This window comes from Phoenix dactylifera, chromosome 8 (assembly GCF_051530095.1).
Source record: "Phoenix dactylifera cultivar Ajwa chromosome 8, Ajwa_hap1_PhDact_Kaust_v1.1, whole genome shotgun sequence".
Lineage (NCBI taxonomy): Eukaryota > Viridiplantae > Streptophyta > Magnoliopsida > Arecales > Arecaceae > Phoenix > Phoenix dactylifera.
Genome location: NC_143197.1, coordinates 24,236,712 through 24,258,690, shown reverse-complemented (window position 1 = coordinate 24,258,690; position 21,979 = coordinate 24,236,712). Strand labels below are relative to the sequence as shown.

Genomic DNA, 21,979 nt, shown 5'->3' with positions numbered 1-21,979 from the left:
TCAATAATACTGTTACAGGCCCTCGCAGATGGCTAGGTATGCGAGTGGCACAGCATGGCATGGCACAATACCTACCTAACCACACTAACCATGGCCAACATGAGTGTGGCATACTGTATTTTAATCCTGGACATGTATATGTCGAGAAGGGTCACCCCAAGATACCAAAAAGTTAATTGAACAAGTTCTAATTTCTTCTTCCAATCTATCCCTCTGTTCTCTCTTTCACCTAGTAGATAAAGTTCCCATGAACTAAGACATGAGCATCTGCATCAGGGGCATAGATGCATTTGCTGAAAAATGTCATATTGCTCTCCTGTGTAGATTGCCTCTGCAAAATCAACTTTTTATTTCAGTTTTCTGCAAATATCACGTATCTGACTTAAATTTTAGACCTCTCCTTGTAGAATTGGTTGTCTTGATCTTTTCTAGATCACCACATTATCGATTACAAATGTAAATATGGTATCATTTTTTTTAATTCCAAAAATCAATGGACCCAATTACCAAAAAATCATCAAATTCCAGAAATTTGTTTCACAAAAAAAACACCAAAAAGTTTTTTACAAAGTCCCATGTACCACCATATACCTTATGTTGGTCAAGGGGTCTAGTCCCCTGGTATAGTTTATAGAAGATCATCAAACTTGGATGCAACAAACATATCTTTTGACCCTATATTCTGTATGGATTTCAAAAACCCACAAAAGCAACTAATTCATCATTTTTACCTAGAACAGACTCGTTATGATTCAGCTCACCTCCTTGGCTTCTCCACAAAAGCCCACGGCCCATCTTTTCAGATTATGTTCTTTATTCTCCCTACATGTGGCAATTTATGACCTGACCTGCCAACTCCCAAAAAATCTACCTCAAATAAACAGGTTTTGCTGAGAGTTTTTTCATAACTGGCATATGAGTTACCTGGCACCAACCCATTATAACTAGGTTGATTTGGACTTCATCATTGACACAACATATCACCATGGGTTGGGGCCGTTGGGCAAACCCTTAAGAAACATCCCTATGTGCCCAAGAAATTGGTAATAGTGCAATAGTCCAAGGGCTAGCTAAGGCTTGCTTCAAGTGATTAGGAAGGCCATGCAATTTATGATGAAGAGAAAGAATAAATAATATTTAGGAGATAACTAGACAACATAAGTAAGGACTAAGGACCATCAAAATTGTCTTGTTAGCTTTAATTTCTGTCCAATCTCTCACTTGATTCTGGTGCCCAACTCTAAAGTTCCTCTTCTAGACCCTATTGTTTTTCATTTTCCGATATATATAACAAATAAATGAAGCTCTTATTAGGTTGATAGGTTGACACAGGCCCATACACGGTGAATATGACTTTCTTTCCAGCTCAACTATGAACAAGTGATATCCAAGCTAAGGCTCTTTTGAGACAACCAATATCCAACTTGATGCAGTCCCTTGCTGCCCTAATTCTACCTGGATGGCCAACTATACCCAACTATTCTAACTTAAATTTTAGCCAATTAACTTCTTTTCCATCAATTCGAGCCTATATAATGTGTTCCTATGGAAATTTCTTCTCCATTTTGTCAAAATGTAGGGGCGAACTTTAAAATAATGAGGAAAGTCCCCCTCCACCCTCGGTTCACCATAATAAAACCCTTCTCCAGCCTCCCGGTTCCGTTTGTAAAACCCCCTACCCCCATGATGGTTCGAGCCTCCCCCATCACGATGAAACATTTCTTCTCGCTCCCACTCAAAATGATTCAAAAGCATACCCCCTTTCTGCTCACAACCATTCGAGGGTTGCATCGACAACATGCATCCGCCCTCCCCCCCCCCCCCCGGACCGTTCTACAGTTCGAGAGCACGCCGCCCCCAACCGCTTGTGATAATTCAATCATTCCATGGTGCCAGACTTACTCCCTCTCAACCATCACTAGTAGGCCCTCGACCTTCCCCTCCCTCTCTCTTCCTCTTTTCTTTTCTCCCTCTCCCCCTCCCTCTTTCTATTTTCTGTACACCCCAGAACAGCACCATACAGATCTGTAGGTTTGGTACGCTCTCGAGTACCAGTTCGGCGAATCTTGGTACAATGGATAAGTGAAAAAAACTTACCATTTAACTCATGTAGCACACTTTTACTGTTAGATCTAAAGCATCAATTTAAGCTATCATAAAGAAACACTTCTGCAGGTCGATCTAGCACAATAGAAAGTTGCTCCATTGTGACCTGGGTGTCCCCAATTCAAAATATAGAAATAGCTTCTTCACATGAAGGGTAAGATTGCATACATATGTGAAGGGTAAGATTGCATACATTAGATGATCTGACCCTTCCTAGATGCTGCTATGATGGTAGCCTACCCTTTTTAGAGGAACTCTTCCCTAGAGACATGAGGCATATGGAGGTGTACATTCTTTATGAGTTTTGGAGTCCAAACAAGTGAAGTAGTGAACAATCTCGAAATGGAGTCCCTCATGATAGAAATTGATTTCGAGTTTTGGCCTCCAACGTGTCTTCTTACTACTTGAATTATCCATTGAAACTGCTCCTCATGATCTATTGTTTAGGTTTCTAATACCAATACTAAGTTCTTGAACCTTCCGGCATCATGACTTGGCATCTATATTTCCAAAATTCTCCCTTAACTAAATCCTTATAAAGTTGTTCATCCTACTAATTATCATGTCCTTCTAGCTTAACTTTTTCTCCCATTTTAAGTTAGGATTCTCTTCTTTTCTCTTCTTTAATTGTTTGATTTCTTTCCTTCAATTGCTTGGAACAATAAGTATTTAACAGACATGAAACTTGCTCCTCTTTCTTTAAGATAAACTACCTCTAATATAACTAGAAAGCTTTTACTGAAACATGCTACAATGATTATTGTCTAGTCTCACAGTTGCCACTCATATAGCTCGTTGGATTCTAGATTATTCTTATTTAGCTATTTGAACCCTTAAGACACAAATCATTAAGCAAGTTAAACAACTAGAGAGAATCATTTTTTCCAAGCGTCGAGCTTCTCTACCTCCATATCTATTGCAGCTCAGCCAACTCAGCCCTGATCATTCCTGTGATATGGTTTTGTGCATGATCGGTCTCATGCATCACTTTGTCTTCTCATCAAGATTGACAATGCTTCACATGTTTTATCACTCATTACAACATGATAATTCAATTCTTTAACTCCTAATTATGTATTATCTCTTTGTAAATTTCAATCTGTCAATCTTGACATGTATATGGTGAACTTTTGCATTGATCTCTGAATCTTCTAAAACAAAAAGGAAAGGATTCACATTTTTGTTCAGCAATAGAATTTGCCAAAAGACTGGCTTTTTTAACATCTGAAACATCGTAGCAGCTTTTAATTTACATATATTTCTAAGCTACTTCAGAAGTCGCGAACTTGATACTGAAACCCATAATAACAAGTGAAAATATTAAAATAATTAGAACGAGAAGATGAAACGAGCTTTTAAACTATGTGGCCATAATTTCAATGGATGATGAACATGATCCTATAATGACTCTACGAAAATATAAATCCAACCTTCCAGGGCCAACAAGTTATCCACAGATTAAACAGAATGATCCTAAGCCAACGGTCATGTTGTTAATTCACAGTAAAACAACATTCTTGGCCAGTGTTAAGCCAATCGAAATGCACATACAACTAGATACTAGCTTTAAAATTAAAAATAACTCCATACTTAATCACAAGAAAAAGTGTCACGAATTCTATTAGCAGAAAGATAAATGAGAAGGGAAACACACTACAGAATCTAAAAGAAGTTGAAGACCGAAAGATAGAAAAATAGCAAAAGATGGTTCGAAATCACCACATCCATCAAGGTGATTGGACTGGACTGTTGTTGATATGCAGATGAAGTAGTACAAGCATGAGATCAAGCGTACAACCATGAAAAAGGATTCACTAATTAAATTGAGAGTGAGTGAGTGAGTGAGAGAGAGAGAGAGAGAGAGAGAGAGAGAGAGAGAGAGAGAGAGAGAGAGAGAGATTCCCAGGACATGATTTTCTGAAAGGAGGAATTTTTTTTGCTAATTTTTGCAAGGTTTAATAGAAAGATGGAAAAATAGGACACCATAGATGCTTTGAAAACAAAACAATATTTCTGAAAATAGGAGCAGTCGACGATCATAGATGAGGAGAAAATTCTGACAACAAGAATAGCAACCATTACCGCATTAAATCATACAGAAAGAAAACCACAACCCACCCAAAAAACAAACGAACAAAAAAAACCAATCTTTAAGCCAATGTGGCATCAAACTCGTCAAGAAAACCGCGAAAATCAGAAATTGAACAGGATCAGCGGATCTTTACTTCCATCCGTACCTTTCAAAGCCAGAGAAAGAAGGAAAGATCCGCCAGAAGATCTAAACCCCCCGTTTGAGCAGGAATTCTTAGCGTTGGGAGGATTGGGACGAGAGATTTTCCCCAATTAACGCCTCCGGTCACTGGAGTTCTCCCCATCGCCAAAAATACCGTCCCGGGTGAGGCGCGGTGTGGTGTTCCGGCGGTCCACCGGTGTTCTAAACCCGTACAGCGGGTGGAAGTTAAGGCGTAGGTTCAAAGTATTTAAAGATGGGGACGCGGCAAAGGCGTTGGACAGGGATTTGCTTCCTATATGCCGACAGCGAACCGTAATAATAATGTGAGATTGTCCGTTTAGAGTTTCTATGCGGGGACACTGATCTGCCGTCCCATCTATGCGTCATGATCTCTGGCATAAATTGAGGAATTTCCAAAAGATTTGCTTCCCAAATGCGGACAGTGAACCGTGATATAACGTGATGACGTCCGTATCGAGTTTCTATGCAGGAGCACATGTTTGTGTGATAAATCCCTTGGCATAAGTTGTTGGATTTTTTATTATTATTGATTACATTGAATTTTTTTAATGATAATAAATCACATGAATCATAAACCCATCATTCAATTCAAAAGAAATGTAACTATATAAAATTTACACTAAGTGTAACTTGATCCTAATGTAACTCTTACAAAATTACAACACTTTGAATTAAGTGATGGAGTTTCATATATATGCGAATTGTTGGATGTAATATATTATTATTAAATTGCTCATGTATAAAAAGTTATGTAATTTGGAGATTTTTGGCTTGTGCATCGAGTGGTCAATTTTTTATGTTACTTAAATTACCTATTTTTGGCCATTGGATGCATAGTCTCCGAGTCTCCAAATTATATGATTTTTAGTGTGTAAAAAAATTAATGATAATAGATTATATCTAGCAGCTAGGATCGTCGTATAAGGCTCTCATCAGCTAAGGGCTAGATCATATCTAATGGTGTAACTCTATAAGTCATACCAAGTGTAACTTGAACCTAACCATGTATATAGACTCCTATTTTGTTAGAAAAAGAATAACTTTTAGTTCCTCTGTTGTGTACAAAGATGCATAAAACAAGCATAATTGTATATCAATATGAGTGGCAATGCTTAGCCCATTTAACTTGATTCAGACCGTTGTAGATCAGATTAGGTTTCCTATTGATGGAGGACTATCTAATAAAAGATCTAAACGCACTACTGTTAGGCACAAATATAGGAATTAGATAATTTTATTTTTTATTAGAAATATTATTTTTATTAGGACTCGAGTTTTGTGAGAACTTCAGTATTTTTATTTCTATACTTATTAGAATTTTTATTTGGACTCTTATTAGGATTTTGGGTCGATAAATATCCGCTAATATGTAATTGAGAACCCAAGTTCTGCATTATTAAGATTTTTGAGAATGTTGAGTTCCCTCTCCCTCTGATTCTTCCTTTCTCTTCTCCTTCTTCCTCTGCTTCCTTCCCTCATCTTCTTCTTGCTCTATCCTGTGTCACCAATTTAATAAAATGATCAAGTTCAAAATTGAATTTTTGACCTGCTTAATAAAAAGATCAGGCTCGGGTTGATAAATTTTTAAACATCATTTATTTGGCCTAATTTGTATTTGGTCTGACTTAATCCAATTGCCACCCCTATATATCAGGGAGTAAATCTTGAATCAACTTTTATAAAAGACTAATCATAAAATGGTAGTCAAAGTGAGGGTTAGAAATTAATATTTATGTATGATCAATAAATGCTAGGATTACAAATGGGTCGGGTCACATTAGGGCATGCCTAACCTCAACCTGACCCAACTTCACATTCAGGTCTTGATTTTGAACCTAGATCCAACCCGTTGGTTGCTTGGGTAGGGTCAATATTAAGTATGACGGATTGGGTCTTTAGTTTGGATCAAACATTTAACAAACATTTTATAATCAAAACATAATTACTTAATAACTAATATAAGCTATTAAATCATTTTAAACATAAAACTACAATGACAACTTAAGTATAAAGTTCCATTCAAAAAAATTTTAAATATGACCCAAGTAAGACATAAGTTTACAATGAAGATTTAACTATAATCAAGTGAAAGTGGGTGAAAGAAGATGGGATTGTTCAGATAATAAAAGAGGGAAGCGTAGGCTTCGACAGTGCATTTTGGGCGCTAGTACTTAGTTGCTTTGGCGCGCCCCCTTTTTTTTTAAATGTCCACCCCAAACTGTTATTTAGAAAAGATTCATCCAATGAGTTCCAAAGATATTTAGGATGAAGGAGAAAGGATTTTATATAATTTAGGTTTCAGGGTCGAGTTGGATCTAATCAAGTCAGGCCTATCCCAATTTAGATCAGATCTTATACAAGTTGAGTTGGGTTTGGTTTGAAAATGTAAGATTTAGGCTCCATCAGGTCAATTTTTTGACTCTAACGTGATCCATGAGTCATGAAAAATGAATTAGGTTAGGTCTAATTGGATCAATACTAGGTCAATTATGGGTCAACCCAACCTATTTTCAACACTAGTAAATGCATATACTAATAAAATTTTTAAGGCCAAATTTATATTGATTCTTACTTTGACTTCTATTTGACTTTTTACCCTCTATGACAACAAATCTTTTAGACAAATCTTTTAGCCCCTGGTTTTGACTGGCCATTTGGATTTTAACCCCTATACCATATTAAATGTCTATAGAGTAGATATAATTGTGTCATAGGGAGTAATTTTAAATGAAATTCAAAGAACAACTCACCATAATATGATAATCTAATCAACAAATTAGATTATGAAATCAGTATGTCATGTCGACATTAGGCAAGCTACTTTTGAAATGTCAAAAAAAACGATGCTTCATAATGCATTTCACTTTTCCTTGAAAGATATTTTTTTAATTATTTTGAAATAGAATAACTCATGATATTTCTTAAAAAACAAAATGAAACTTCTAAATTGAAATTCCTAAAGTTCTAATAGAACATATTTATGTAAATATTTACAAATGCATGCATATGTGAATGTATTATAAATATAGATGTATTTGATTCACCTGGGCATGCAAAAGTACAATGCATAAATATATTTCATGTATAAATTTATGTACCTGTGTATGAAGATATATGAAACAATCCATGTTTAAACACATGGATGACTCAATGAAATTGTAAATGTAGAAGTTAAAACAAGTATATTTGTTTGAGTTTTCTAGAGAAAGAAAGGAGAAATATGAAAAAGTTGTGGTGGGTGGTGGAAAGGTTAATTGGCATAAGAATCAATAGGAGATAGGTTAAAGCTCTGTTTGGGGGAGCTGTTGGCAGTAAAGCTTGGAAGTAGAGCTGTTGGAAGTAGAGCTCTCTGAAGTAGAGCTTTTTTATAAAGCTGTTTGCTGTTTGCTAACTACATTTCTAAAGTGTTGTGGTACTTTAACATGTGTTTGGTAAATAAACTAAGAAAGTACTTTTGTATAACAAAATTACCATAAAGAACATTGTATAGTATTATACAACAGGGCATAATAAAATATAACATATATTAATACATAATATACGATAAAGTATAATATTATTGTAATATAAAATAATATTATTATAATATACTAATATGACATTGCATAGCATAGCATAATAGTAATATAATTATTAGAGTAAATTAATTTTCCATAATATAACATAATATTAAATTATTTAATATAACATATTAATGTATTATGATATAATGTAATATATATTATATTTATAGTATAATACAATAATAAAGATAAAAAAATATTATAATTATTAGTATAAATCAATTTTCCTTAATATAACATAATATTAAATTATTTAAAATAACATATTAATGTATTATGATATAATGTAATATAATATAATATTTATAGTATTATACAATAATAAAGGTATAAAATAATATAATTATTAGTATAAATTAATTTCTCATAATATAACATAATAGTAAATTATTTAACATAACATATTAATGTATTATGATATAATATATTAGAAAATTATATTTATAGTATAATACAATAATAAAGGTATAAAATATTATAATTATTAGTGTAAATAATTAATAATGTTGAAATATATTTATTTATTATCTTATTTATTCATTCATTCATTCATTCATTTATATAAATATTTATTTATTTATTTATTCTTTTTTATTTTTTAAATTTTCTTTTCTTCTCTTTTTTTCTTTCCTTTTCTTTTTTTTTTCTTTCTCTTTTTCTTTTCTTTTTTTCTTCTCTTCTTCTCCTTCCTTCGTCTCCCCCGTTCTCCTTTCTTCTCCTCCCGCGCGGCCGGCGACGCCGGAAGGGGGCCAGGCTGCCGCGGCTGCGGGAGGGGGCCAGGTCGTGGCCGGCGGCGGCCGCAGGAGGGGGCTGGGTCATGGCCGGCGGCGCCCGCAACAGTCTCGACGGCCGCGGCTAGCCCTCTAGGAAGTGCTCTCCTTCCGCAAGGCCAACAGCGCCGGAAAGGGGCCAGGCTGTGGCAGACACAGGAGGGGGGCGGGTCGTGACCGCCGGCGGCCGCAGGAAGGGGGAGGGCGCCCCCTTCTTCTTCCTGTTCTTCGGCCCCTCCCCACCGTGGGACTTTCTTCTTCTTCGGCACCGCCCCTTTCTGTGACGAGGACACCGTGGCCGGCGGCGGCTGCGGGAAGGGGAAGACCACCCGTCTTCCTCTTCTTCGGCACCTCCCCACCATGGGGGCGGGGGAGAGGGAGGGGGTGCGACGGCGGGGCAGAGGGAGAGGGTGCGGCAGCAGGGGAGAGGGAGTGGGGTTGGGTGGGAGAGGAAGAGACGGTAAGAGAGAGATTTTTGGAAGGAATTTTTTTTTAAAATAGGGGTATTTTGGTCAAAAATACAGCTTTCCAAAAAAGCTGAAAACAGCATTTTCGGAAAGCTCCAAATTGGAGCTTCCCCCCAAAAGCTGTTTTCAGCTTCTTGCAAAAGCTGAAACAGCTTCTCGGAAAATTTATCAAATACCATTTTTTAGCTAAAAGTACTTTTGGAGGGCCAGAAAGTGCTTTTTAGCCCTCCAAAAGCTCCCCCAAATAGGGCCTAAGGCTAATTTGGTGAAAAAAGTCATAACTTCTCATATCTTATCCAAATCCCTTTAACTTTCGCTCGACTAAACAATCCATGTACCTTGGATGAGAATATGCTAGATACCATCTGACAATATCTAATTCTGTATCTGGTTCGAATTAGATTTGGATAAAAATTTATGTATCTGAATCATATTCGGATCTAAATGTATAGCTATAATTTTTTTTTCTCATATAGATTCAGATCTAGATAATTTTTATAGGATACAATTCGTATATTAAGATTTTTTTGGATTAAGAAAGAGATAATCGTATTAGACTATCGAATATGGATATAGTGCTATAATTTTTGCCAGATCTATCTGCATTTTTTTGGCCAGGTATAGATTTGGATCCAAATCTTAAATTTTTTTGCCATCTGAATTTGAATATTAATATTGAAGCACATATCTAGATGTATAGCTATAATATTTGTCAGGTGCGAATAAGGATCTAGATAGTTTTTGCCAAATATAGATTCAAATATGAATATTCATTTTAAACCATGCCTAATGATAATTTTTATCAAATATGGATTCGAATATGGATTTCATGATTTCTTTCAAAATATTAAGATCTTTTTTGGATCTGGATATGAATATTAAACCATGCATACAAATATTATCCATAATTTTTGATAGATATGGATTTAGATGCCAATACCTTAACATTTTTTCTGAATCTGGATCAAAATATCTATATTAAACCATGTGTTAAGAAAAATATTATCAAAATTTGTTTGATTGAGAGCTTTTCAACACGTGAATCAAAAATTAATGTTATCTTTATGAGATCATATATAATACTTATTTAAAATTCATTCATATTCTTAAATTTAAGTTATTTGAAGTATGTTTGGATATTTTAAGTAATTAATTACTTTCATAAAATGATCAAAAAATATACTTCATTTATTCTTTACAATATTTTCAGAACTTTGTTGTTTAATAATTAAAAATATATCAAAAACTTCTATTTATTCATACATTATATATAATTCTCTTACAAGTTTTCTGAAAAAATAGATGACTGATGATTATTTTCTATTTATGCTACAATTTAAGAGTGGTGTAGAATATAAAAAATATCAATATTTTTAGAATATAAAATATTTTAAGTGCAAATCCGATCCAACCAATTACTTTAGCAGTCGGACCAATGACTAGTGACCTATATTCTTAGCCAAGTCAGTCAATGGTCCAGATTTAATAACTTCACCTTAGATTTATACCTAGTTTCCAATGTGTCAAATGTGGTCAAGATAATAGATCGGGTTATTATTCTTTATGATTATATTATTAATATTAGTTCTAAGAAGTTGAAGACTGTTCTTTCAATAAGCAATATATTTTAGTTCTTTAACTACATGGGTGATTAAATAGATGAATTATAATTGCAAAACTGACATGATTCATTAACATGCAAGTGCAATTTATATCTTATTAGATTAAATAAAAAATATTGATGATGATCATGTTTCTAATCATATTATCAAATTGATCCAGCCACATAAAAATGTAACTAGTTACTTGAACTAATTCTATATTATGCATTATCCTTCCTCTCGACAACTCCAACTTTTGGATCCCAACCTAACTAATTTCAACAAAGAGGTGCCATTCATAGTTAGTTCCAAATCCAATGTAAAGCTAAAAATGCAGCTATGATGTAAGTAAGGATGAAATTGAACAAAATTTGGATCATAAATCTTCGACAATCTTAAGTATTAACAAAAGAGTTCTCTTTGCACTATCAAAGATATTTGCAACTATAAATAATGCCTTTGTTATAATATCATGACATCAGAAGAATTTTTGATACAAAAAAGAGGCTGCTCTTTAGGAAATATCATACAAACCAAAGAAAAAATTAACTCATCTACAATCATTTAAGCATTGCATATTTTAAGCCATTTCTAGTGACATGTTATATATTTTATGTATGATATTTAATTTATAACATGAACTATATAATTTCCATACATTTATTAGGCACAATTTCTCGCTACAAAACAAAGGCCACAAAAGACCAACAAACCTATTTACGTCATTTTTGGCTTATTGAGGAGTATTTTGAGTGATTGAAAAAAAAGAGGAAATGGATAACATCTTATACATCCATATTTATACCAAAAAATAAAAAAATAATAAGGAGAATAGGTTGGCAACAACTTCAGAATCTTTCTAAAAGCCTTCTTCTAAGATACGATCATCATTTACAGTCTCTCACCATATAACAAAGAAAGGCACTAAGCATCATAGTTGAGTTTATTTTTCTTTCATGCTAAAAAGATTTTATGAACAACATATGCTTTACATTTGGGGGTATTGCTATAATCAAGTCTATCTACACCAGTAAAATTGTGCATAGTAAAACTGCATCGAAGCAGCATTTTCTGCAAGAAGAAATTAGAAAAAAAAGAATTAGAGAAATTGAGAAAAAAAACTCCATGAAGTGATGCAATTTTTAATCTGAATATTGAAACTAACCATTTATATACAAAGATTGTTGCCTAATTAATTGAAAAGACATGTATAAAATGCAGAAATTATGGAGAAGTTACATCTACTTATCATGGTGAAACTAAAATGGTTGGATTGTGAGAGAAAAGCAATTATTTGCCGGATGACCTTGTTTCCAAATTTTTTTTGATGGGACTCAGCAAGTAAATTATGCAATTTAATATATTTGCACAAGGGCAAAATGACTATACAAAAACATAATGTAGTCATGATGGCATATTAATTCCTTAAAATAATATTAGATATTTAAAGAAAGAATGCAAACTATTGCTCTAGCAGTTCAAAGAACAATTGTACATAGTGCATACAAAAGCAAAAAGTTAATCTACAAGTTTTTCAAGTTATATCATAAACTCCTCTAACCTCTCCTTAGACAAGGATTGTTATTTTGATTCGTTTGATTGTTATTATTGACTAAGAACAATGTCACATATATACTTGGCTATATTATCTCGAGCACCAAATCCTGGATCAAAATACTTAGGTTTTTCCAATGAATCACTAACCTAACTAGAAATTTACCTTCAGAAAAGGTATATTGGTTAAAATTTGTTGGATCGAGAATGATAATTACATATTTCTCTGTGAAAACTAGAGAGATTGGTAATATATTGCATCGTGGATGTATCATGAAGCATAAAGGGTAAATTTTGTGTTGAAGATGACATTATGTTATTTAGAAGTTCTTTTGTTTTATCTTTTCCATTTGCCACAAAAATAGCTTCCACAAGTAATTTCATTACCTGTGCCTACTAGACCATTGGTCAAAGCCCCATCATTTATATCTTTTATGCTGAAAGACACAAGAATTCACTCCTTTGACTTATATCTCATCAATTGGTATTTATAGCTATCGTCTCCTAAACAGCAACCTAGAATTATGAAAATGGAAGATAATAAATTATAATAAAAATATTCTCACATAGATGGACATCAATTTTCATCAAATAAGATATCACCATCACTAAACTATGCTTTGAAGTTTGAACTGTCAATAATAATAATAATAATAATATCCACTAGTTCTATGGAGAATTTTAAATTTATCCGCCAGAAGCCTACAACAATTACCATGGGGTGATTACCTCTATTAACAACAATCTCAGATTGCTTATAGATAGACTTGGATTTTTACATATTGACTCTTGGTATGAAAGCCAAATACATATCAAAGACAGTAACAGAGACATAAGAGCTTAAAAAAACTCTACAAGATTTATGTAACAACAAACTTAGATTGCTTATTGATATGTATACTGGGTCTTGAATGTTTATATTGATTCTTGGATATGAAAACCAAATGCATACCATGCAAAGTAAAAGACATGAGAACTCAAAAAGTTTTGCATGATTTATTCAACTACTATCAACCCAACATGAGAAAAATCAATGTGATTACTCCATCAAACATAAACTTCTAGTGTAACTTTTTTGTTCAATTAGTCTACTTCTTTAGTCCTTAATGTGAAGGGTAGTGGAATACTCTAGATTAATTATTCATAATCAACTAGAGTTGGAAACCTTGTTTATCTCTAAAGGTGAAATATTATGAATTAAAAAAGAATAAGCTTGGAACATTTGTTGTTTATATGACTATTCTGGGCAAGTTTTTTGAGGAAAGGCGTTCTTGATTAGTTATCATGGAGTCAGCAAGTTTCATCACCATATCATCACTAAAACATCCTTCTTCTTCCACCCACACCAACCACGAAACAACCCCTCCATTCTTTCCGCAAACCATTTCAGTCTTTCTCCTTTTTTCAGTGCAACACAGGAAAGCGCATCCAACCAACTTTTTTTTTACCAGGGAACGTGTCAAACAGACGAAGAGTTCGCCGGTCAGTTTACACGAAGGAGCGCATGAAATATTTTTGAAGAGTTTTCACAAAGAGAAATATTTCTTTTTTTGAAAAGGAGAAACCAAATGTTCTGTAGGGAAGTAAAAAAAAAAAACTTGCATGTTCTGTTGAATGTCTCCTCATGATATTATGATATCCGACTAACAACTGACTAAATTATCTTTGTTATTAGAAGCCCACTTTAATCTTATTTCCATCTGAATAAATTATAGAAAATTAAACTGAGTATTATCATTATGTCCTTAATCTAAATTTAACAAATTTAGTTATTGCTTTCCATCAATTACTCCTCCATCAACTTAAGACTCTAGCAACTTCATCAACAATGCATCAAAAGACTGAACTACCTTGTGTCTTTAAGATGTCCAAATGACACAACATCATTTTTTTCTCCACTCAAAAATCCAGGAAGTTTTGATCCATTTTCGCTTAAACATTCTACATTGTCTTGAAAAGCTTTTCCCTCCAGGATACACTATCACCACACCAGCAAGTTGAACAGCTCTGAAATCATTAAGCTAATCTGCATCAATTTGAAATATTAAGATTTTTGTCCTTTCCAGTTCATTCTCTCAATTGTCTAGTAAAGATTAGGTCTTGGAACTCTACAAGGATTCTCCTAATAAAGTCATGAAAGCAATGAAGCTTCGTTTCATAAATGACTTCAAACAGGGTTTTGCCCTTCAGTAATTCCTTTTTCAAATTAGAAGTGAACTCTAACTCAGAAAATAAAACATTTCACTATTTTATCTTTTCTCCAGCCAAGCTACTCAACAAATTCTAAGCATCTATTACCATCCCTAGCCTACCCATTTGTTAATGATAAGAAATAAAATATTCATGCCTTATTCCAAGCTTGAATAGAACATAACAAAGTTGGTCAGATTGGTATTGATACATGACTTCTTGAAGTACTCCAGATCCAAATTATCCATGACTAAGATTTCTTGCAAAGAAGAGATGGGGACACTCTCAAATCTCCCTCCGACATCAAACAAAGTCAAGCACCAACTTTTCCCAAGATGCTCTAGGAAGTAATCTGCTATCATTCTGCTGTTGTCCTCTAGTTGCTTGCCTTGTATCATCTTTAAAATTGTCCTACTTCATATAAAGATGGATTTTGGCCATAAATACTTAACCTCCACTATAGCTGACATGGTGTTTATGTCAATATAACAACCAGGAAAACTTCATAATCTCCTAAAGGTTTATGTCGGAAGGATTTGTTAAATAGCTTAGATTCCCAGAAGAGAAATCTATTCAAGTACATATTGCTCTTGCTACCAGTGCAATCTTCCTATACAAGTACAAGAAATGTGTTAGAAATATGGAGTTCCTTGAAGGAATCAAAACCAAGACTATCATATATATGACAATCATTGAAGAAGTTTTCAAACTAGGAGCATCACAAATACTTGCTTGGACTTGATTTATGCTTAGGACCACAACCAATACAAGAAAGTCTCCACTAAGTACCATGCCAGAATCATAAGAAGTCACAAGGGAACTATCATCATGGCAAATCATAAACTTCTCTGACCCAATTTTGCCACCAATGTTTGTGAATATCGATCACCATATATAACTTCTAAGACAAGAATTGTAACCCCTTGAACGCTTAGTCTCTTACATACAAAGGATATCTTTTCAGTTAAAAAATTTGACAGTGGTAGATTATTATGCTACAAATTTGCTTCACAGAGTGAACAAGATCATCACAGATCTTCTCCTCGATCAAATTAAACTTATTGTTTTTCTCCTTTTGGACTTGGAATTTCTCCTTTGTCGCATGATATGTAACAATTATAAACATAGAAGTGCTGAAATAGTGATCAGATAAATGCTTGGAGAAATGGCATGTAAACTGCAATTGCATCACATCTTGATAGGTGTGTCGACTTTCAATGTTTTTAAGGCCTGAGCTGTATTTTTATCTGTCCATATATAATCTACTATAAGATAACTTATCAATTGGAGTTGTCTGTCATGCCCTCCGCCTGCGCGGAGCACGTGAGGCACCCAGTGCCCACATGGGGGCCACATGAGGAGAGACCGCGGGGCTCCCCTGTCAGATATTGTCCGGTTCCGGAGCTTCACGCAAGCATCCTTCACCCTTCCCCGATTTTGTTTTTCTCCCAAAACGCGTCTGCAGGATTTGGAGATACCCGCCTCATATGCCCAGGCTCTGGAACGAGTCTTTCCGATGTGGGATTATTGGGCCTCACACCCTTCCCACCATCGGACAATCGGCTCTGATACCAAATGTAACAACCCAGGACCTCGCCCAAAATGGCTAGCCGGAAGATATTATTTGGGTTCTTTGATCCTGTATAAGTACCCAAAATCTACCCAGCAACCGATGTGGGACTAAACACACGCCCGCACGGGTTCTCACATTGTCTGTTAGGAAGCAATATTGTCTAAATTGTTCAACAAGGCTATATATGGAAGGGCATATTATGATGTTGATAGCACAAACAATACATGACTTGTAAGTAGATCCCCGAAGGGTGTGCAAAGACATACTAAGAATAAATCGGAAAGATTATAGTGACAAAGAAGTGCTAATTCTGTGCCTAGACTTGGCATTCATTGGCACTTATTGGTACCAAAAATTAAATGAGCCCATCAATAGATTCTCCAAAATATGAAGACTTGCTAGAAAATATCTTGGATTTCTTACGCACGCTAATTTTAGCAGGTCGATTAGATGTGTGTGAAACATCTAGATGTTCTTTTGAGGAAGATGTACCAGTTAGATGTATGTCTGAAATTTGACATTTGTATATTAAGAATCCAATTTTAGATATGCATCATTCTTTATCATAAAATTTATATCAAAAGACAAGTTGTGCCAAATTAAAGATATTCATCACAAAGTAAGATTATAAAATTACGTCTTACAAAAACAAGTATTGCAGATAAAACCTGAGTTTAAAAGAATATCAACTGAATCGACATTTTTCACCATGAATTACTGTGCATATATGCATTATTATTAAACATTCTAGGGCATTAGGAGATACCAAATGATCATTGGCAACACAAATTTCACTGAAAAAGAATTGGCAACACATATTGACACATGACCTTCCAAGATGCACCAGTCTTTATCAAACTATATGTACTGCATGTTCTAATAGATGTTTATTGACACATTAGACCATCATAAATAATATTTAATCCTATCAGATGTAGCGGGCAGTCTCTTTAGTTTCTTCTTTTTTCAAAATACATATTTCTTGTCTCAGATAAACAAAATTACTAACCTCAGATAGACAAAAATCGTAGCGATTTAGCCCATTCGTTAGCTGGCTCTGTTATTACATAAAATTTCCTTCTACTCAGCAATCATCCATGTATAACTTAAATGTGCCTCTCCAACTAGAATTTGCATGAGGTGATAAAGCCTACCTCTAGCCGATGAACTCTTTCACACATATTCATCATGATTTTCTCCTTTTTAATTTCTTGGTGAGAAATTAGATGAGTCAACCAGCCAAAAATGTGAGGTTTATCTATTAAATCACAGAATACTGAACAAGAAAACTCACAGCAATAAAATAAAATAAAGATTTCTTCACCTTCTTCCCCATCTTTAAAACCTAACCATGTACATCACATGCTGAGTCCTAGTCTAAAGTGTTTCATTTAAGATCTGCTAGCATTTCCAGCAACACAAACACAACAGAACAAATCCACTGTACTACTAGATCCTGTAGCTCCTGACCAACATGGACAGTTTCAATCTCTCAATATGCTTTTAGTTCCATGTTATTCAATTTACTTATAGCTGGTCCCATTAATTATAGAAATCAAATATAGAAAGTATTTGCTGAAAATAGATTTCAACTTAAATGACTCAACATGACTTCTTCATCTAATAATTAAAGAACCAATAGCATTTACCACATGTAGAAGATCATTCAACTGCTGCTGAAAATCCCATCCTTGTACTAAGATATCTCTCCCTCCCTCCTTCTCTCTGTCTCTGTGTGTGTGTGTGTGTGTGTGTGTGTTCTTGATGTCGGATATTTCTGAGATGTAAATTATATTAAAACATCTGGGGTCTCTTTTCCCCTGAAGCTAATAAAAACAGGGTCTACCCTGAAGAGGAAAACAACAACAACTACAATAATAAGAGTACCCAAATACAAGAAATATTGAACCAAATCTAAAAACTAGGTAGTTTCATCAAATCATTAAATTATCAGTCCCTTCTCAATGAAATCATGTAAATAGTTCTCAAGAGTGACTATCGAATAACCTGCCGTTTTATATCAAATTTCTAAGTTGGTCGACCATCTCCCACCATTCAATAGCACCCAGCAAAAACCCCAACTATATCTTTGCCATAATTACCAAAGAAATAACACACAAAAAAGAAGAAGTGAAGAAGAAGAATGAAATGAAACTCCAGAGACAACGAAGAGGATATGAGTGACTGGAATCAGACCTGATCATCGACTCATCCAATAGGGAACGGCCCGATGTCGCCGGTCCTGAGCGCCTGAGCAATCTCGTCGGCGACCGTCACACACGACGAGATCCAGTCGTCAAGAACCATCCACACCATGTTCATTATGTACACAGCCAATGCCCATGGCATTGCCATGCCCCGCCCCGGCTCCCAAAAAAAAAAAAAAATCTCAGAACTCTCCGCCTCAACTTCTGATCGCACGAATCATTGGCCTCCACAGTATTACGGGAAGGACGAAAACGAGTCAAGAAAGAAAGGAGAAGGTTGGCAGAGTGGAAAAGCAATCTCTTCGGCATTTATAACAGTAGCTTGTTTTGGAATTTTGTGACTAACGGATATGGCTACCGACAGGTATGCAGAGAAAAGGAGAGTACTAGATTTCTCTCTTTCTTTCTTTCCGTGCGCCCAGTAGGCTAACCGACACCATGCAAAGGCTGCAGTTCTTTTCTCTTTTTTTTTTTGATCTGGGGTACGGGGTTCATGGGATACGGGGATATAATTCCTTATGTTAAGATTTGTTAATCGTCAATGGGATATGACAGGCTACCAAACTTCTCCCTGCTAATATTGGCTAAGATTTAAAAAAAAAGGATGAGGTACGGAGGTGTGTTGGGTGGAGGAAATATGGATAATCTTAAGTCTGCCATTTATAATCTTGATTAGATTCATGAATGGGGACTTGCGGCGGTAGGTGGGTTGATGACAATACTGCTGGAGTTTTATCTTTGAAAAAAAAGAAAAATCTTTTAAACTTTAGCTGTTTTAAATGACTTAAAATATTTTTTGTGAAATATTTCTTCCAGAAGAGTTGTGACTATTCGAAATAGAACGTTAATTTCTGAAAAATATGGCAGATTAATCCAAAAACAATCCAATCTCTCTCTCTTTCTCACTTGTACTCTATTTTTCGATAGTTTCTTCCACAGAAAGAGTCATTTCACTCTTCAACTTTCTGCTTTCTATATTTTCTTCTTTTAAAAGAGTCGGTCGGGTCAAGCCTTCTCAGTGATTTTACTGACTAGAAGAGGATCGACTGAGTTGGATTGTTGTATTTTGGGGATGAGATCGTTGCAAATCTGCACGTGGGGGCGAATCACGTTATTAGGAAAGTGTATATCATACGTCTTGATCTAGACAAGTTTATTTCAATCTTCTAATTTTATTCTAATATATTATTCTTTTATAATACTTCTATAAAATAAAGATATAGCGGTTTTTATGCAAAATATTTCTAGCAATACGATGATTGAGTTTACAAAGTAAGTGCTGGACAGAGATGGGTAGGGTTGCAAGCAGGTTTTGTCACGCCCCCGCCTCTGCGAGGCACGTGAGGCACCTAGTGCCCACGTGGGGGCCACATGAGGGGGGAATACGGGGCTCCTCTGCCAGATATTGTCCGGTTTCGGGGCTTCACGCAAGCGTCCTTCATCCCTCCCCGATTTTGTTTTCCACCCAAAACGCGTCTGCAGGATTAGGAGACACCCGCCTCATATGCCCAGGCTCTAGAACGAGTCTTTCCGATGTGAGACTATTGGGCCTCACACTCTTCTCACCATCGGACAAGAGCCGTCCTCGACTCTGATACCAAATGTCACGCCCCCGCCTCTGCGAGGCACGAGAGGCACCTAGTGCCCACGTGGGGGCCACATGAGAGGGGAATATGGGGCTCCCCTGCCAGATATTGTCCGGTTTCGGAGCTTCACGCAAGCGTCCTTCATCCTCCCAGTTTTGTTTTCCACCCAAAACGCGTCTGCAGGATTAGGAGACACCCGCCTCATATGCCTAGAACGAGTCTTTCCGATGTGGGACTATTGGGCCTCACACCCTTCCCACCATCGGACAAGAGCCATCCTCAGCTCTGATACCAAATGTCACGCCCCCGCCTTTGCGAGGCACGAGAGGCACCTAGTGCCCACGTGGGGGCCACATGAGGGGGGAATACGGGGCTCCCCTGCCAGATATTGTCCGTTTTCGGAGATTCACGCAAGCGTCCTTCACCCCTCCCCGGTTTTGTTTTCCACCCAAAACGCGGCTGCAGGATTAAGAGATATCCGCCTCATATGCCCAGGCTCTAGAACGAGTCTTTCCGATGTGGGACTATTGGGCCTCACAGGTTTCGTCTGATTAGTAATAAAACTAAATCGGCATTCATCATCACCTTCCAAAGCTAAAATTGAAATCGAATAATTTTTAAAATAAAAAAATCATAACTATCACTAAAAAAAAATCATAAAATCCAAATCAAAACTAAAAATTGAAAGCCATTAAATTTTTTTTATTTATTATAAAATTTTACATATAAATAATCAAATCCAAAATATTATCCATAATTTTTATACTATAATCCATACCAACTTATTTAATAAATATCCAAAAATAATTACACAACCATTCTCGTGAAGTTAGTAAGTTGGATTGATACTAAATATAAAGGGTACTCAAAAGTATTAAATATTGTATACGTTTGATTTCGGATTAGGTTTCTAGTTTCATGTCGGATTTGGTTTCAGATCAGCAAATCACAAAAATTGTAACCAAAACCAACACTTAATAGTTTTAATTTTTAAATATATCACCATAACGATCTCCATTTAATTTTGATTAAAACCACCTTGTTTGGTTTAGAGATGGATAAAATATTTGGGTATATCCAATTTCTTGACATCCCTAACAATGGAAGAGTTTTAATAGAGATGGAAGGATTGAGCTATGTGTGGATAAGGAGGAGAATGGGCTACTTACATGCAAGCAGTTTGCATGCAAAGCATGAGTGCGGCTCACTAATAAAGTACATTGCATTTTGGCATGTCCTCATTTAAGATTGGGAGGCCTTCCAAAGTTTTTATCAGTTCATATCAAACAGCAAAGTTGTTAATAAAATTATCACATTATTTACTATTTCAAGTTTCTAGCCAATATGTAAATAATATATTTTTTAGTAGAATATATATTTGCTTATTTTAGTTATTTATGATGTTAGACACAATGTAATGAGCATCCTAACTGACTAAAACAAGCAAAGATGTATTCTACTAAAGATTGCCATAAACTTGTAATAGCGGATAACAAAACATAATTTGTACTAAAGCCTTTACTTTATTTCTTGTATTTTTTATTAGATATAATACTATGTAAATTATGTAAGCTTGTCATTACACCGATATTGCCGATCATGCATACTAATACTCCTTGCCATGTTTAACGATATTGCTCGCTGTGCATAGATACCGTCCATTAGATGCACTATATTGCAAGCTATTAGTGCCTCATACTGCTGGTTTTTCCGATCATATCGTTATCTCTTACCATATTAGTACTTCCTCACTACAACCTATAGTTTGTAGGTTCATAATTATTGTTTAGCTAGTATTATGTATACAAATGATATATTTCACATTGTATTACAATATTGTAATTAACTATATTATAGATTAACATCATATTAATTCTATATACATATTGAAAACTCAAATTATATACTAAACTAAAGTTATGCATTTGAGTTATGTAATTCATCAAAAATGGAAATTAACCTTCCCTTACTTTTAAAAAAAATCACTGACAAAGCACCACTCTCGAACCCTATATAATATTAGATGGGAGAAGAAGGAAGTAGGAACGATAAATGTTGCTCCAGTTTGTTTTCTCTGTAAAAAAGATAGAAAGAAAATCTGAGAGAGG

At 35.1% G+C, this 21,979-nt stretch overlaps 2 protein-coding genes across 4 annotated transcripts in view; both read right to left on the bottom strand.

Moving 5' to 3' along the window:
- The window catches only part of LOC103720723 (E3 ubiquitin-protein ligase DIS1-like), a 29,710-nt gene extending 11,166 nt beyond the window's left edge, over nucleotides 1–18,544 (bottom strand). Inside the window, exon 1 of one of the 2 annotated variants that reach the window (XR_015968187.2) lies at nucleotides 18,275–18,544. Coding sequence is in view for 1 of the 2 variants with exons in the window: in XM_039124687.2 (XP_038980615.2) it covers nucleotides 18,275–18,282 (8 nt within the window). In the remaining variant the exon portion in view is untranslated. The remainder of the gene's footprint in view (nucleotides 1–18,274) is intronic. The other variant, XM_039124687.2, reaches the window with a different exon arrangement.
- Nucleotides 10,278–18,433, bottom strand: LOC103720722 (uncharacterized). 2 transcript variants are annotated; one of them, XR_005511039.2, is made up of 3 exons: nucleotides 18,275–18,433; nucleotides 12,703–12,831; nucleotides 10,278–11,832 (listed from the first exon to the last, which is right to left on the bottom strand). XR_005511039.2 is itself a non-coding variant. In XM_008810562.4 (2 exons), exon 1 carries the CDS (start codon nucleotides 18,431–18,433, stop codon nucleotides 18,287–18,289), a length of 147 nt encoding a protein of 48 aa, XP_008808784.1. In that variant the 3' UTR covers nucleotides 10,278–11,832; nucleotides 18,275–18,286. The 2 variants fall into 2 exon arrangements, 1 of the variants encoding a protein (XP_008808784.1); XM_008810562.4 differs by lacking the exon at nucleotides 12,703–12,831.
- Nucleotides 18,545–21,979: the final 3,435 nt, after the last annotated feature.